This window comes from Taeniopygia guttata, chromosome 13 (genome assembly GCF_048771995.1).
Source record: "Taeniopygia guttata chromosome 13, bTaeGut7.mat, whole genome shotgun sequence".
Lineage (NCBI taxonomy): Eukaryota > Metazoa > Chordata > Aves > Passeriformes > Estrildidae > Taeniopygia > Taeniopygia guttata.
This window is the reverse complement of record NC_133038.1, coordinates 2,249,860-2,266,615: the sequence shown is the minus strand read 5'-3', so window position 1 is coordinate 2,266,615 and position 16,756 is coordinate 2,249,860. Positions and strand designations below refer to the sequence as shown.

At 47.0% G+C, this 16,756-nt stretch overlaps 1 protein-coding gene across 2 annotated transcripts; it reads right to left on the bottom strand.

The window, feature by feature from the left end:
* Window positions 1-927: 927 nt before the first annotated feature.
* On the bottom strand, window positions 928-14,687 carry SLC25A48 (solute carrier family 25 member 48). 2 transcript variants are annotated; one of them, XM_002187426.5, is made up of 8 exons: window positions 14,396-14,676; window positions 12,325-12,368; window positions 8,488-8,559; window positions 7,577-7,829; window positions 6,136-6,384; window positions 4,811-4,944; window positions 3,310-3,439; window positions 2,610-2,742 (listed from the first exon to the last, which is right to left on the bottom strand). In XM_002187426.5, the coding sequence occupies exons 1-7, from the start codon at window positions 14,439-14,441 to the stop codon at window positions 3,317-3,319; spliced, it is 921 nt and encodes a 306-aa protein (XP_002187462.1). In that variant the 5' UTR covers window positions 14,442-14,676; the 3' UTR covers window positions 2,610-2,742; window positions 3,310-3,316. The 2 variants fall into 2 exon arrangements, with proteins under 2 accessions (XP_072791420.1, XP_002187462.1); XM_072935319.1 differs by lacking the exon at window positions 3,310-3,439 and having other exon boundaries at window positions 928-2,742; window positions 14,396-14,687.
* Window positions 14,688-16,756: the final 2,069 nt, after the last annotated feature.

Genomic DNA, 16,756 nt, shown 5'->3' with positions numbered 1-16,756 from the left:
CATGTGCAGGGATGTCAGACCCATAGAAGGGTTTGGGTTGGAAAGGACCTTAAAGCTCATCTCCTTCCAACCACTCACCATGGGCAGGGACACCTTCTACTAAACCAGGGCCTTGTCCAACCTGGCCTTGAGCACTCCCCGGGGTGTGATCGGTCACAGGAGGGGTAGCACAGAGTGCTGTGCCTCAAAAGCTGCTTGTCCCAACCCTAAAGTCTCCTTGGTCACCAGCAGTGGCCCAGAGGCAGCTGAATCTCCTTCACTGTGGCCTGTGCTGCTGTCACCCTTGAATCCCTCGTGCTCCAGCCCGGGGTTGCTTTGTGGTTTGTCTATGAATGTTAATGGCCTGATGCACTAATTAACCAGTGTGTCCAGGGCTTGCCTCCAGTGCTGCCAGAACAGGGCAGCCTTTGGCAGGGTAAGGTCATGCCAGGATCATCCAGAGGCTGTGCAGTGTAGGGCTGCCCATGGGGAAGGGAATGTGTGCTGGTTGGGCAGCAGAATGGGCAAGACACAGAGGGGTTGCTTGGCAGCTTCAGTGAGCAGCACATGCCCTGCCAGGGATGAGGATGCCATCAAGTGGCCAAAGCTTTGTATTCACTTCCCACTTGATCTTCAGGATTTTATATTTATGTTACATATATTAATATCATATATATTTATATAATTTAGAGTAACTTTCTGCCCTCTGCTCCCTTTCCACTCCAAGTTGCCCAAGGCTCTCCCAGCTCCTTCTGGCAGGTGTGTGCTGCATGAGAATTTTGTCCAGACAAATCCTGGGCTCCAGTCTCAGAATTGGTTTGCTTGGATGAATCATATAATGAAACATCACCATGCAACTCCAGCATGGGTCTCAGGGCTTTACACTCAGAGAGCACTGAAGGGATCAAACCTGGGCACCATGAGGGCAGGATCATGCAGATGCACAGCTTGTTGTGAAGTCATCAGTTTAATTCATTCATGATCCATTTTACATTATACAGGCAGATGAACACACCATTTATTTGCATTAAAAAATAGTCTGCCCAAGTATTATCCCTGGAGACACATGATATTATCCATATAAAAAAACATGTTTTACATACATCCAGTAAAATAAGCAGCATGAAAAGGATGAATCCTTCAATGCAGCCAGCAACAAAAACTTGTGTGAAGGCTCATCAATTTTTTCCATATTGTTTATTAAAACTGTTCCATATGTCTAAAGAAGGTCAAAGGCACTGTGAGCCTTTTGAGATGAAGCAACACCAGCTGTTTCTTCCCCATTTTAAGGCCAGGTTTGGGAGAACCCACATTTCTGTTTTTAATCTGGGCCCCAGTGATGAGGATCCCAGAGAAGGTGACCCCATTTCCAGGAACTGCTCAAGACCCAAAGTTTTAGGCACTTTCTGCTGTGATCCTCAAGTGTTGTGACCAATTCCCCCATTCATCCATGGAAGAGGACATAGAGGTTTCGCTTTCCTTTTCCTCATTTTATGGAGGAAAGCTGGACAGCTGCTCCACATTGACTTCAGAAACCTTTTTTTGAAGGCATCTGCTGAAACTGCAGTCACTGGGCTTTTCCCCCAGAGCTCTTCTCCAGAGGAAGAGCTGTTCCTCTAGAACATTTCCGAGATTAAGTGTTGTCCTAGATTATTCTCTAATGTCATGTGTCCCTCTGCACGTGTGCCTCTCCTGCCAGTGCCTCCAGAGTCTTCTTGTCACAGCAAAGCTGGTTCTTCTTGGGCTTTGGCATCAAAAGCTCCATGCTTAGAAAATAAATCCTAAGGATATCTGACAGAATAAAGAGAAAAAAATCATTATATAAATGATCTTGGAATAATTAAGATGATGAGGTAGACCAAAAAGAGACTGGGCCTGCCCTAGTGGTCTCAGTGGGATTCCAGCGAAGAGTTGGAGGTCTGAAGTACGCTGTGTCCTAAAGAGACTTCTTTGGTGATGGTCTGCTCACAGCTACAAAGTGATGTCTGCAGGTTTTTGCAGCTGGCAAATCATGTCAGGGAGCTCAGAAGGTCTAATGAGATACCTAAAGCCAGTCCATGGAGGGCTGCACCAGGCAAGCTGTGTAAATGAATAGGCAGCCTTCTATATGAAAGGCAAACTTGTTTTATTGTTTTCTGAATTTAACTACTCCTATTTCCCAATTTAATTTATAACTTGGATAACTGAAGTTATCTTCAATTGACTGAAGTTGTTGAAGCCTTTATATTTTTCATGGTAATGTGTTAAATTGTGCCAAACTGTTGTAGAACACAAGTGTTTGTATGAGAGGAGTCACCTACTTCTTTGAAGCTGAAAGCAAGCTAGGATTTGGTAGGAATCCAGAAAAAGCACCTGTGTAGCCACTGCATTTCCTCCTTTCCTTGAATGCTATAACACCGTGCTGTACCAAAGACGCTCCCTTGGTGATTTTAGGTGGGTGGGGCTTAGGTACATCCTTTGGGAAAGGGAACTAAGTTCCCTTCCTGGTTCAATATGAAGAATGTCATTGGTGAAGAAGCCCACCACCACTACCAGAATTACTAAGGTGCTCTTAGTGAACAGTGAAAGATTTGATAATAAAATAGTCTTTGGGTCTGATTGAGCTGGAGCGATTTTCAGAGTCCTCCATAGACCACGTGTCTACAGCAGCTGCTGAAAGTGCAGGATTGGGAGTTTCAGTCAGAGCAGCTGTGCCCTCACCAACACCACACTGCTGGTCTGGCTCAGGAGGTAGGAGACTTTCTGGTCTTCTTGGCAACACTTCTGAAATAATAAAGAAAGAGATTTATGAAGTAGTGCAGAAAACAGCAAAGATGGCCAAGAAAAATCCTGAGTATCTAGCTGCTAAAAAAGTTTCTTTAATTCTTTTTTAATGCTGCTTCTTTGTGCAACTCCAAGTTAATGAGGGAAAGGGTGAAACAGCGACTTGATAGTCAATGCACTTTGAAAGAGCTGAATTTCATATCTTTTGGGACAAGTGAGGAAAGAATGCTGTGCAGGGATTATAGTTAAAATGGTATTTCAAAGCTTATAAAATATTAGAGAATAATCTCCTTTCAAATTTTTATTTCTGATTGATATTGATTAAAATAATCACAACAATCAGAACAGATTACAGTGAAGCTCAGGAGATGTGGACTGAAACTAAAATCCATTAGTACATTTGCAGTCTGCTCTGAATCCCACAGACCCAAATTGTGTTTGGCTATTCAGGTGTAGGTACCCATGTCAGTTGTATGACTTTCAGAGGACCTGTACAATTGCAACTCTATTTGATTCAAAGATTAATTCTGTAATTTTAATAAAGCTAGGGGGTCTTTATGTGCTGACCTGGAAGTCAGGGATTGGTCTCAGTTTGGCATCTTTTCATGGCTTTGAGGGAAAGTTCATAGCCAAGAAACATGGCTGCACTCGATGGGAATCCTCTCACTGTATTGACAAGGAGGCCCCTACAAAAGACCTGTTGGGAATGAAGCAAGGTTAGAGCATAGGAACATATGGACTATTTTAAGAAGAGGAAGAAAACATTGAATTAAGTCATGGTGGGATTCTGAAGGACCAGATCTTTTGGGTTTGCTTGGAAGATACGCTCCCACAGCTGGTCTTGGCTGAGGTCTGCTGTGACAGCAGAAAAACTACAAGAAGTACAGAACTCCACCAGAAAACTCTTCTAGTTGTTAGTTCAGGCAGGACAAGGAGGTCAGAGGATGGGGATGAGGATGGAGAAAGAAGGGAAAACCCATGGAAATTCCAGTTTTGGCCACCCTGCTGTGAAAGTGCATACCAAGTGGAATGCACAAGGCAGGTACCATAGAGCCTGGGCACCCTGTCCCCCATCTGACTGTCCAAGCACAGTCCTCAGCATCTCTCCAGGTGCTTGTGCTTCACATGAATGTGACTTTCTTCACTCAGTGGCAAAAGTTGAGCCAGACCACGGGTTCCTGTGACAGCTGGCATAACATAGTGGCATGTTGGCAAATACCGAAATCACACTGACTTGTGATTTTGCAGGTTATTTTCCTCTTTGTATCTTGTTACATTTCTCTCAAAATGTGAAAATTAACTCTTTGAAGCCAAGACCACATCTTGTTCTGATGATAAATACAGATTTATTTCAATATCAGAAGACGCTACTTCCACAACCATGCCCTGGCAGCACAATAAAGCTGCAAACCCTTATTCTCTGCCATTCACATTTAACTGAGGCAAAGTTTGCAGGTAGAACAAATATCTTTTATTACACTAACATACAAGGTCAGAAAAGGGAGATAAGTTGTTTGGCACACAGTCCTTCTTCATGTTCGAAACTAAAGCAATTCTCATATAAGAACGCTGGCATTCAACTCTACCTTGGTGCAAAATGAGGGCAAGTAGTGCAAAAGTAGGATTAGTTCCACCAAAGCATTGCACAAGGTGATTAGACACACCCCAAGTTCCAGGACAGTCCCACTGGAATCAGTTTATTGACACCAAAGTCAATGGGAAACTTTTGGCTTCTGCATTTTGCAGAAGAATCACAGAGGTAAGACTTTCTACCTCTGATTTATAATAAGTCAAATTATACCCATGATTAAGTGCACTAACATGAAATATTGTTTGAAGTGAATTACACCAGCAGTGTGTGACCCCCCCCCGTCATTAATTTCTTCATCATGTAACATGTATTATAACTCTCACTATTTTGATTTAGAAGGAATCAACACTATAATTACCTACTGCCATAATAATAATTTAGCACTGACTAGCTTTAGCTGTCTCTCAATACTGCACTGTATTTTCCAATTGACAATTAAATACCTAATAACCAGATTTAACTTCAAATGTCACTTACTTTTAAGCCCTCATTCTGGTAGCTCTGCAACATGCAGTCAAGGGTCCCTTTGTACTGGTTTAAATAAACTCCGTCTGCCTGAAGTCGACTTTTCACAACATCCATTGGAGTAGATACTGCCCAGGAAACAGCTCCTGGAAAAATGCAGAAGTATTTGAATAATTCCTTCTCTATACTTCCTTGCCTGCAGGTCAGTGAACTCAGAAATCGCATCTATCACATCATATTCATGTGATTTTCATTCAGGGTATTCACCCTGCTCAGGCACTTAAACAGAATTTCTGGGAGAAAGTTCCCTGTTTCTGGAAGAAGTGTTCAGATTTTGGAGGTCATGCTGCTGCTCAGATGCAGGCAACCCAGCAGGGGCTTCTCCAGGTGCAAATACATCTTCTGCTGTGCTTCTGGTGGAACATGGACATGCCATGGGAAGAGCCTGAGCTGCTGCTTGGGATGATTTCAGAAAAAACTGAGTCTTCTGATAATTCCATTGTAAAGCAAAGTGTGAGCTGAGGATACAAATAATGGGTAGGTGCATTTTGGGCTGCCAGGATTAGGCTCCACGCAGTGAGATACTCTGTCATTCCTCTAAAGAAATGCCTATTTCCATTGATCAGCCTGCAGCTGAGTGGGATGGTTTGCCTCTGGAAAGATCAGTACATGACTGCAATCCATGGCCCAGCTGGACAGAAAAGAGTTTGTCTGGACCTACGTGAGTGTCCACACTAGAAAAGCTATCCAGAGGCACCAGGGGCCTCTTCATTTGAGGAGAAGGCATTTTGTTATCATTACCTGAGCTAAGGATTGCCTTGCCTTTATGGATCTGCAATTTAGAAATGAACTAGAAGTGAGGAGTGGGAATAAGGGTGACCTTTCACATGGTGGGAGCACACGTGGCAGTTTTACTGGCAAATGTACATATGGAAAAAAGATCAGTAACAGTCAACTGGGCTTCTGCTAGGTGTGGGTGGGTGCACACCCTCCTGGTGGGAAGCCAACAGGTTGAAGTCCTCTTCTGGAGGCATCTTGGCTTCCATGGCAATGTGATTGGCAGGCTGCCCTGAGGTATCCAGAGTGATGAAGGCACTGTCTGTTCTCCTCTTCGCTGACAATGAGCCCAAGGAAGATCTGATAACACGACTTCCATAAAGTTTGTCAAGTCATAAAGTGCAGCTGTGGGAACCCAGCCCTGGTGAAGGAAGGTTCAGTTCCATGTCCTCTGCTGGTGTTCAGGAGGATGCAGTGGCTCTTGAGTCACCCTCATAATCTGCCGTGAGAACCTTCCTGTTCTGGTTTTGCCAATGCTGTGAGGAAGTAAAGGTGCTTACCTGCTACACCCCCTGCCACCCAGATAGAAGAGAGATTAGGGGAAATGCTTCCATGAGGAGTTATCCAGTCACAGAACATTGCGTACGGGACGAAATAGGCGCAGTACCCAGGAACATCCCTCAGGAGCATTGCTACGTTGCCTCTGTATACTCCTGGTATCCCCTCTTTCTGTAGGATTGTCCTTAAGCAGTGAATTGGGCCTCGGTACACAGGAGATCCAGGAGCTGTGGAATTTAGTTTAACGCTTGCTAAAAAGAAAAAAAAAAAAAAAAAAAAAAAAAAAAAAAAAAAAAGGTTACAACTGTTGGAATAGATATATTGCCACAGAACTCCTCTCCAAAGCCCACTGCCACTGATTAGAAGTCACTACTATCCAGTTTCTTCTGGGGTCAGCAGATAACACGAGGAAAACATTTTAGGAGAGCGTATTTAGGTCCATTGTCAGAAAACATGTAGACACTTCAGACAGATTTTTCTCACATGAATGGCATACCTCCCAACAAGTTTGTGTCCAGTGAGATTTCCAAATAAGTTTAAGGCAATGTGCCAAATTTTCATGGATTTTAACTTCAACTTATGCCAAGTCACATCTCTGAAAGCCTTAGCATATTCAGAGTCTGCCCTTCCCATGCAGACCAAGCTGGTTTTGTAAAAGGCATTAGATGTCTAAGCCTCATGGAGGCTTTAAAAATGGACATAATATTGTTTTATCAAAGCAACAGAAAAATGCCAGCATTTCACAGTTAAATGCCATGACTGTAATTGTGAGTAAGGGGAAATGCTGACTCCAAGCTGTTCAGCTCTGAAGCTGCTCCATGTCTTCATCTGGCTGTGCTCTGTTGGGGTTTGCTCCATGCTGGCAGCCTGCAATGGAATTCAGCTGCTGTCTAAAGCTGAAGCAGCTCCTTCTGCCTTGTGGACAAGGAACAGCCACCCACTGCCATCCTGCTGGTGTCCCCTCCTGACCCATCCTGCTCACACCTGGGCTATGTGGTACCCTGTGTGAATTAAGGTGGTTTTAAAATGTAAATGGGAAAATTCTGCTTTTGAACAGAGAAAGGTGAAATAACAGAGGTTTATGGACAAATATATGTGGGACTGAGAGTGTGCAGAGGGAGATGGGGAGCTGGCATTGCCACTGGCAGCCATGGTGCTGCTGCTGAGATCTCCAAGGGACCCCACAGCCCAAGGACTCAATTTCTGCAGCTCCTGGTCATGAGCAGACCTGCCTCGTGTTCCTTATAGGTCCCAACTGTCCAGAAATGCCATTGACAAGAACCCTTCCCTTGAGCTGAGCAGGATGGGGTCCATCCTCAGGCAAAAGCGGGAATTTTTAGCCCAACCGCAGCAGCACAAGGCAGCAGAAAGCCCGGCCTTGACCAAAGTTATAAAGCTCTGTGTATGTACCAAAGACTGGAAGACGAAACTTTTACTTCCTACCTTTGGTGTAGGGCTGTGTTTGCATCTGTAGCCTTATCTTGACCAGTTCCACGGGGGTGCCAATGCCCACGGAGATGACCCCGGCCACGACGCTGGCCAGAGTCATGTCGGTGAGCGAGGGCGCGGCGGCCGGGTCCCCGTGGCGGAGCTGGCTGAGGAACCGCTGCGTGTTGCTGAAGACTCCGAACACCACGGAGCTGTAGATGCCGATGCTGACCAGTGGGAAGGACATGCCCTTGAAGAAGCCGGCCAGCTACCCAGGAAAGGGAGCAGGGCTTAGGAGACTGAGCAGGACTGAGCAGTGCAACCCCCAGCTTGTCTATCAGGTCAGAAATCACAGAGTCACACAATGGTTTGGGTTGGAAAGGACTTGGAAAGTCGTCTTGTTCCAATCCCCTGCCATAGTCTGGGATGAAATGCAAATCCAAGTAGCAGATGTCTCCTGGAACCAACTGTTTGCACATGCTGAGCAAAGGAAATTGGTTCATGCTGCTAAAGGCTTATAAAGATTGTGCAGAATACGGGATATGGCTGAAAGCACAGGAACCCATGGAGAAGTGCCTGATATAGACAGTGTTTGTTCTGGCTTCACCTAAGTCAGCAAAATCCTTCTGGGAGACCTTTGCCAGTAGGATCAGGCAAAAGAGTCACTGTGGATGCATCCCTGTGGAGACACTGATCATTCCATGCCAGGGATCTCCCTTTTCCCTATAGGAGTCACCAAGTGGTGACTTAACCTTAGAGATAAGTAAGAGAAGGCTGTAGGGATTTGCAGGCTCAATTGCATAAACTTTATTGGTCTTTATATAACTGCTGGCATCAACAACATTTTGTACAATTGCTTTATGTATTTATCTATTTATTGACTTGGACTTTCTATCAGCATATTTAACATACGATGAAGTACTTACAGACTCATTTCTGTACACAGTGAGAACACACTTGAGTGTATTTCCATATCCTTGTCCAGCTTGCAAACGAGTCTGCAAAAGACATTTGTAAAATGTGATTAAAATCCTATGTTTCCAGCCCAATGGAGGCTCATGCTGCATAAACAAGGTGTACTTTGCTTTGAGAGCAAGTCCTTCCTTAGTCTTAAAGAGAACTGAGCAATAAAATAAGGTATATGTGCATCCACCCTCTTGAACTTCACCAGAAGCAAGGCTAAGCAGGATCTCACAGCCTGAAGCTCTCTGAACATCTGGAATCAATGACTGTCCAATTGCTCTCCAGTCTGGACCAGCCTCCCTGACCCGGCACAGCAGGCTGCTGGTGTGCAGTGCTGCCATTGGCAAGGGCCTGATTTATGTGGAAACTGGAGAGTGGTGTGGTCTTCCCCATTTGGAGACTCTCAGGGAAGGCTGGGATGTGTTGCAAAGAGAGGAGAGATGAGCTCCCCTGAGAGACTTCTGGGGCCCTTCTGCTCCAAGGTGGATTTTAAGACACAAAGATACTAATTAGAGCCAAAATAATTCAGCACCATCTCAGAAATTCTCCATGCTTCACTCAAAAACACAGTTTCATATAATTAAAAAAAACCAAAAACAAAACCATTTTATTTCTGGAAAGCAAATTGGTTATACACCTTCCAAGAGATATAAGATATGGCACGTAGGTCACAACAAAGCCTACAGGATTAAGCATTTCCCCTTCTCATATATATATATATTTAGATTAGCTTTCATTCAAGCTGCTCACAAGGTTACACTAGAAACATCTTAACAAGGGATGAATTTTTTGGGCTTAGAGTTGTGCAAGGAAATGGAAACACTGCTCATTTCACAGCACCTCAGGCTTCATCTTGGCTGAGGCCAGAGCTCATTTGTTATAGAAAGACACACATGTTCCATCAGGAATGTTTTTAGCAAATGAGGATATTTCTGACTGTATTTATCAGCACTGCTGCTGGCAATGAAGGCTGAAGGGACACTGCCAACCTGCAGTGGAGGGATGGTGTCCAGTCCCATCCACTGGCTCAGCCCTGATTTATATACACCAGGGTGAAGCAGGACATTATTTGGGAATTTAAAGCCCAAAGGAATGTGTGTCTGCCGGAGTTCATGACTGGTGGGAGTTTTCAGATGGCAAACAGCAGGTTGGATGGTACAATGACTTGGCCCAGAGCCCCGCAAGAGGCTGCCAGTGCTGCCATGGGACCCTGGCAGGAGCAGGAGGGACCAAAGTCTGTGTTCACCCCTCAGCCCAGGCTTGCCCCTCACCCCGGGATGGCTCCATGCAGCCCTTTGCACACATGGAGCATCCCTGCTCCACTGCAGGCCTGGCCAGAGGCCCCAGAGAAGCAGCAGCCACAGCAGAAGATTTACTGAGCGCTCAGAACAAGCTGGTGCATGCAGATGCTGCCATGGCTTTGTGCAGTGTGGGCAGGCTCAGGCCATGGGTGCAGCCCGGGCACACCGTGACTCTCACTGGGGACAACGGGGCTGGGGGGAACAGGGGAAGGGGGCTGCACCCTGAGTGACCCAGCACAAGCCCAGACATTTCCACTTTGCCTCCATGGGCTTAGTTGATTGTTTTGGTTTTTTTTCTTTTACTCAGTAACCAGGTATTTAGAGGTTCAAGTTAGTATATTTTTTTAGTAACTGGGGGCAATGGAGTGTTCTCACAATCTGGTTCTCACACATTTCTCTTAGCTAATCTTCAGCTAACCCGACACTAAAATCCCTGCTGGCATCTGTGACAAAGCCAGAATGGATATACCTCTGGAAAGTTCTCTTTTTTGTTATGTTTTGATTAGATAGGGCTCTTAGGGGCCACCCAGAAGCTGAAGACAGTTCTGAGAAAATGAACGCAATGGGTAGGGTGAAAAGTGAATAAAAGCACAACTTTGAGAGTTCTGCAAGGGTGTAGGAAAGTCAGCTGCTGGGGTTTGATGGAAGCTGCAACGAAGGGAAGAGGTTGGCTGAAGGGGGAAGAGATGACTCGATGGGAAGTGTGGCATAGATACCACTTATCACACAGAGCCTTATACTCAGTCCTGCCTCTTCCCCCAGATGGGGAAAGACACCTGATCCCCTGGAGGCTGCAGGTGCTGCTGAGCAGCCCCTTTGCTGGCCTAGTGCTGTGTAAAAACTCTCTTTTCCCCTTTCCTGCTCCCAAATTTGGAACATAACAAGTCTGCCTACTTGATATTCCCAAGGCAAAGCCTTGCCCAAAGCCAAGAGCAACAGAGGGGGCAGCCTGACAGTTGTCTTTATAACCACTGAAGGATGTGCTTGCTCTTTCTTGGCATCCAAACTCGATGTTTCTGAGCAGAATTCTCATAGCCAAACTCCCCCAAGCCAGGCTATGATGCCATGGCCACCAGCCTGAGATGGGGATTGCCTTGGCAACGCTGGGCAGAGCCTGCCTTTGCTGCCCGTGCCCTGCCCATGGCTGGGGGGCTTGGGCAGCCTTGTGGCTCCTCCTGCGAGGGGTGTGCACCCACCTTTGCATGGGTTCCCTTGGGGCTGGTATCACTTTAGCAGCTCAGAAAGAATAGGGCTGGCTGGACATCTCCTGGTCCCAGGAGAGCCTGGTGTGTGCGAGGGGATGGCTGTGATGGTGGGGAAGGGATGTGGTGTGGGCCATGCTGGGCCCTGCCTCCTTGGCATCACCTCCAAATGTCTTTAAGGTGCAAACACGACCAATGGCTTCTGGGTTTCCACAACTGGCAGTCCTGCCTGGTGCCAGAGCCAGGCTTGAACCAGAGCAGGGAACACAGTCACAGAATTGCAGAATAGCTCGAGTTGAAAGGCATCTTTTAAGGCCATTTCTTTCAACCTCCCTGTAGTGAGCAGGGACATCTCCGACTAGACCAGGTTGCTCAGAGCCCCATCCATCCTGCCCTTGAATGTTTCCAGGGATGGGCATCCCCCCACCTCTCTGGGCAGCCTGAGCCTGTGTTTTACCACCTTTTTTGTATAAGACTTCCTCATATCTAATGTATGCCTATTCTCTTTCAGTTTAAAACCAGTTCCACTTGTACTATCACAATGGGCCCTGCTAAAATTCTGTCTTTAGTTTAAACCCCCTTCAAGTACAAGAAGGCAAATTTCTCCAATTTCTTTGGAGCCTTCTATTCTTCAGGCTGAACAACCCCAACAAGGGCAGAGAAGCTAAAATGATGCAAGCTGCCCAGAAATGCCTGGACAATAAAAAGAAAGGAGCAGGATCCTCCTCCTTGTTTCTGCAGCAGTAGGGATGGTCAGCTTGATTGAATCAGGATGCACTGGTATGTGCATGGGCTTGTCTGCATCATGCTGACAAATACCTTCTTACCTCTCTAAACCCTTCTGTTGGAGGAATAATTATCATGAGGGAATCATAAACACTGTGTGTCACAGCCCTGGGATAACAGTTTCAGAACTCTGCCCTTCCAGCCTTACCAGCACTACGGAAACACATAAAAATGTGCCTGCAGCAAAACAAATACAGTTCCCTCTTTGCCCTTTGAATACTAGTCTGTGGCAAAGTTCAATAGAACATTGGCAGAACTGTTCAATGAACCACACATTGAGTAAAGCCAGGTTAATTTTCAGCATTAATTCATCACAGAAGAACTTGCACATATCAGCCAATTCTTTTAGTTTCTCATTCAAAATGAGCATTGGAGAGGAAGAAAGTCTGTGAAAACATTCCAAATTCCCCTTTGGGACAAGTGAAGGTCCTTCAAGGCATCAGATAGAGAGAAGGTCTGGATTGGTGGGGGTTTGGGTGGTGACATGTGAACACAGTTCAAAGGGTTTTACCTTGATGGTGTCCAGGGGATGGCCTGCAACCACACTGGCAATTCCTGGGGATGAAAGCAAAGTATTATGCACAACCAGAACCTTTTGTGGCAGGACGGGATGCAGTGGGTTTAGAGGAGAGAAGAGATTTCCATAGGAACAGTTGTAAGGGGCCCAGCCAGGGGACCAGGAGGATGCCCCTTCCCTGACAACAGCCAAAAGTTGAGCTTAAACACTTTTCTGTGTACACTCTCCTGGACTCCTTCAGCTCTACATCTCAAAGGCACCAGAGAAAGAGAAGTCATGTTCGTATATCTTGTCCATCCAACCCCTTTTGCACTCCTGTAAGCTCACACAAATTTTTATCCTCAGAATGGTGAGATTCCTGTTCAGCACAAGGCAATGCTTTCTCCTGGCTCAAAGTGATGTCCTAGCTGGCTGCTAATGGGACCTGCAAATTCCTCATCCTTTGCTGTTTTAAGAGCAGTTTATAGATATTTGTCACAGAGGATTCAGATACAGGGGATCCTGCTCTGTATAGATCTGCTCAGTGCCATCCTGCCTTCCTCCTCGTGGTTCTCTGGGGAGAAATTGGCCCATATTCTCTTACCTTTCACCCACCTACTCACACCACTCACTGCCAGGAGCTCTCGTGGCAGCACAGAGCACAGTTTGGTTTTCCTCTTCTCCAGGAGAATGGAACACCTCTGTGCCATGGCCAGGATATGGCTTTGTGTCTTTGTTGCAAACAACACTGGCGGGTTTTAGGGTTTGTGGAGAGTGGGTAAATTGTGATGCTTCATCACTGGAAATCTGTGTGCAAACCAGTGCCCAGAGGTGCTTTGGGGACTACATGTAATTTCTCACTCATAGTGGGTTAGTTCTGAAAAGAGCATCATGTCCTTGGTCAACATATTATGACTTTCTAAAAATATGTTAAAAAAATGTCCCCTCTCCTCCCAGACCTGGGACTACCCATGGTCTAGTGTTATGCATGAAGACTCTCAGCTGTCACTGCTGCAGAGCACTGGTGGCTGTTCACCTACCAGGACATCCTGTCCTGTTGCTGGGGGTGTGCAGCAACAGCACAGGGCAGTGGGGCAGAGAGAGCAACCACAGCCTACAGAATCAACTGCTCATGTAAACTTTTGGCAGAGGTTTTGGATTTCTTAGTCTGCTAATTTATTAACCTCATCTGGCAGGACACCTGTGAGCCACCCCACATCCTGCTCCTGTGTCGGGTCTGAAGGGTCACCGAGCAGAGGTTTGCTCTGCAGTGGCTGGTGACTGTCCTGATGCAGCCCTGGGGACAGCAGAGCTGGTCACCTCTCAGCTGGCATCTCTCAGTTCTGTAAACCTTATCCCATTCCTGACACCTCTACGTGTTGTTTGCCTTCCTTTTCTTTCTGCTCTCTGTTTCCCGGTGTTTGCCATGGGAATTCCCAGCAGACAGGATCAATCCCTGCCGTGGCCATTAGCCCATTAGCCCATGAGCCGGCAGTGCCTCTCTCGGGGATGGGACCCGGGGAACACCGGGGCTGAGAGCTGCCAGCCCCCTCCGAGCCCGGCGGCGCTCCCAGCCGCGGGGGCAAGGACGGGAGAGCCGGCGGGAGCTGGGGGGGATGCGGGTGCCTCTGGAAACCGATCTGCACAGCAGCATCACACGTTCTAAACCTGAATTTTAACCGTCCCGCCCATGGAAGTGGGATTAAACCTCACTTATGTACCAAAGCGAAGCAAAACGTGGGAGACGCCGGGCGGAGGCACAAGACTGTGGGTGACCCGGAGGGAGGGTTTTATCTCTGGAGGGTTTTATCCCCGGAGGGAGGGTTTTATCTCTGGAGGGTTTTATCCCCGGAGGGAGGGTTTTATCCCGGGAGGGTTTTATCCCTGGAGGGTTTTATCCCCAGAGGGTTTTATCTCTGGAGAGTTTTATCTCTGGAGGGTTTTATCCCGGGAGGGTTTTATCCCCAGAGGGTTTTATCTCTGGAGAGTTTTATCTCTGGAGGGTTTTATCCCCGGAGGGTTTTATCCCCGGCATCTCCGCCGTGCGCCCTTGCCGCCTCCCCGCCGCGCTCTCGGCATCACTCACCGCCCACCAAGCCCGCCACGAATTCCTGCAGCTGGACGCTCCCCATGCTGGCCGATCCGGGCGGGCAGGGCTCCCCAGGGCCGGTCCCGGCGGGCAGGGCTCCCCAGGGCCGGTCCCGGCGGGTCGATCCGGGCGGGCAGGGCTCCCCACGGCCGATCCCGGCGGGCAGGGGCTCCCGGCGGGCAGCGGCTCCTCCGTGCGCTCCGCGTTCCGCGGCCCCGGGCGCTGTGACATCACGCCCCGCGAGTTAAAGGCGCCGCCGGGGCCGCGGAGACACCGCCCGGCCGGGGCGGGGAGGGTCGCGGGCGGGCGGGCGGGATGAGCGCGGCGGGCATGGGGCAGAGAGGGATGCCAGGGGAGCAGCATCTCTCCTTGGGCAGGCAGCGCGACTCAGCCTGAACGGGGAAAAGGTGGGGATGTGGGGAAGGTCATGTACACTCGCGAATTGAAAATGTAAGTGCGGAGGTGAAGAGTATTGCGCCCTTAATCAGTCGAAAAATATCTCCGTTCCCTTCATTGAAATGGCTCTGTCGTCGTTTGAGGAGATGCCGCCAATTTTTGTGTGATCTTTCCAGGAGATAACTCCAATTTCTATATTTTGGGAAGCAATGAACACTTGCCCCCTGAATGATTCCCTCTACGTAATATTCACGATTTTCTTATACATTGGCTACATGCTTCTCCCTCTGTCCTGTCTTTCCCAGAGTCAAGTTTCCAGATCTGTCATGCAGGATGTTCCTTTTCACCCTCTTCAATCATATTTGTTTAAAGTCTTCCACTGTGCAGCCAGAGCCACAAGTGATAGGAAAGAACCACTCAGCAAAATAAAGATATTTTCTGTTTTGATCTTAACCCCTTTGCTGAGAATTCCTAACATGCCTTTCTGGTTGAGGTTGAAGGCTGGGCTCCCTCTCTTGAATCACGAATACCTGATTTTGAGCCCAACCTGGCTGTTGTGCCTCCTCTGTGTCACTTTCAAATAGTAAATCTAATGTTTTACACCTGAACAGCCCCTGGCCACTCAGCACAGGACCTCCTCACCATCCTCAGCCAGCTCTCCTTGTGCTCACCAGCTCCATCAGAAACGTCCTCTTGCACTTCAGGGACATGACTGCTCCAAAAAATATGTCTTGGCACTTGGCACTGTACACATACATCTGGCTCAGGTTTATACTACAGCCCAAAGCAAATTTTATTCTGTCTAGGCTATATTTCTGTAGGTGTCAGTTCTTTGGGTCAGTTTTGGAGGCTTTCCGACGAGATTGGCATCAGGTTTGCTACATTGCCTTCCTTAAATGCAAGGTTGGATTTTCTTGAAATATATTTTGTCTACGTGTTCTGGTAACTATAGAAAATGTTGGCAGTTCATGAGCAAGAAATCCTGAATGCCAAAATACTGGCTGAAAATACAAATTTTAATTTTTTTTTTCTTAAAAAATGGTATTTTCATTGCTAAATTATATATTCCACAAAAAAGGTCTTAAAACAATGTTCCCTTATGTGCATGCACCTATTCACAGGAAACCTTATCACCGAGTTGGCTGAAGGGGGCTTTTGTCTAGAAATTGCTTATAGAAATTTAATATTGTGTGCATGGTTATCAGCTCAGATAATCTACACCTGAAACTTTAGATTTTTCAATGCATATAACAATGTTCATTCTTCATGAGGAAGGTTTTCCTCAAGCACCAGGTCTCTAATGAATTTTGAGGGGGACTGTGGTCCTAGAAAAATGTTGGAGAGAACATGTGTGCACAAGCACTGTGGAAGCTTGTCAGTTATTTATTTTCTTAAATTTGCTTTCTTCATTTAGAAGAAATATTATTCCACATGTACACCAACACAGAAAAATAGTTTTGTCTTCAAAACTCTTTTTCATGCACGTTTTTTGCAAAACCAGAAGAAAAGCTGGCTGAAGGAGGTAATTATTCAGATAGCATATTAATCATTAATCATATGAATTCTCTTTAACTGGGACTCATTTCCATGACAAATTCAGAACATCTGCTAACTCAGAGAGAATACTGGACTTGGTGTTTTCGCAACACTGAACGTGGAGCTGAAACCACTTGTTATGGAGAATTTACTGTAAACAGCTCCTGGCCTAGAGGAGGGAGGCAGGGAGGCTGGGGCAGCTGAAGGGAGATGCCCTTGCAGCTGTGCCTGTGGACACACCCAGGGGTGCAGGATGCTCAAAGCTCCTGTGGATGATCCCAGTGTGGGCAGAGACCTGTGTGCAAGCCAGGACACTCAGCTCCTCTATGGTTTGTGAGGGGGTGTTTGTCCCCGAAGCACAGTGGCTGCCACTCAGAGAGTTTATCCTTAGTGCCAGCTATGGACTGGGAGCAGGTGAGACACTCC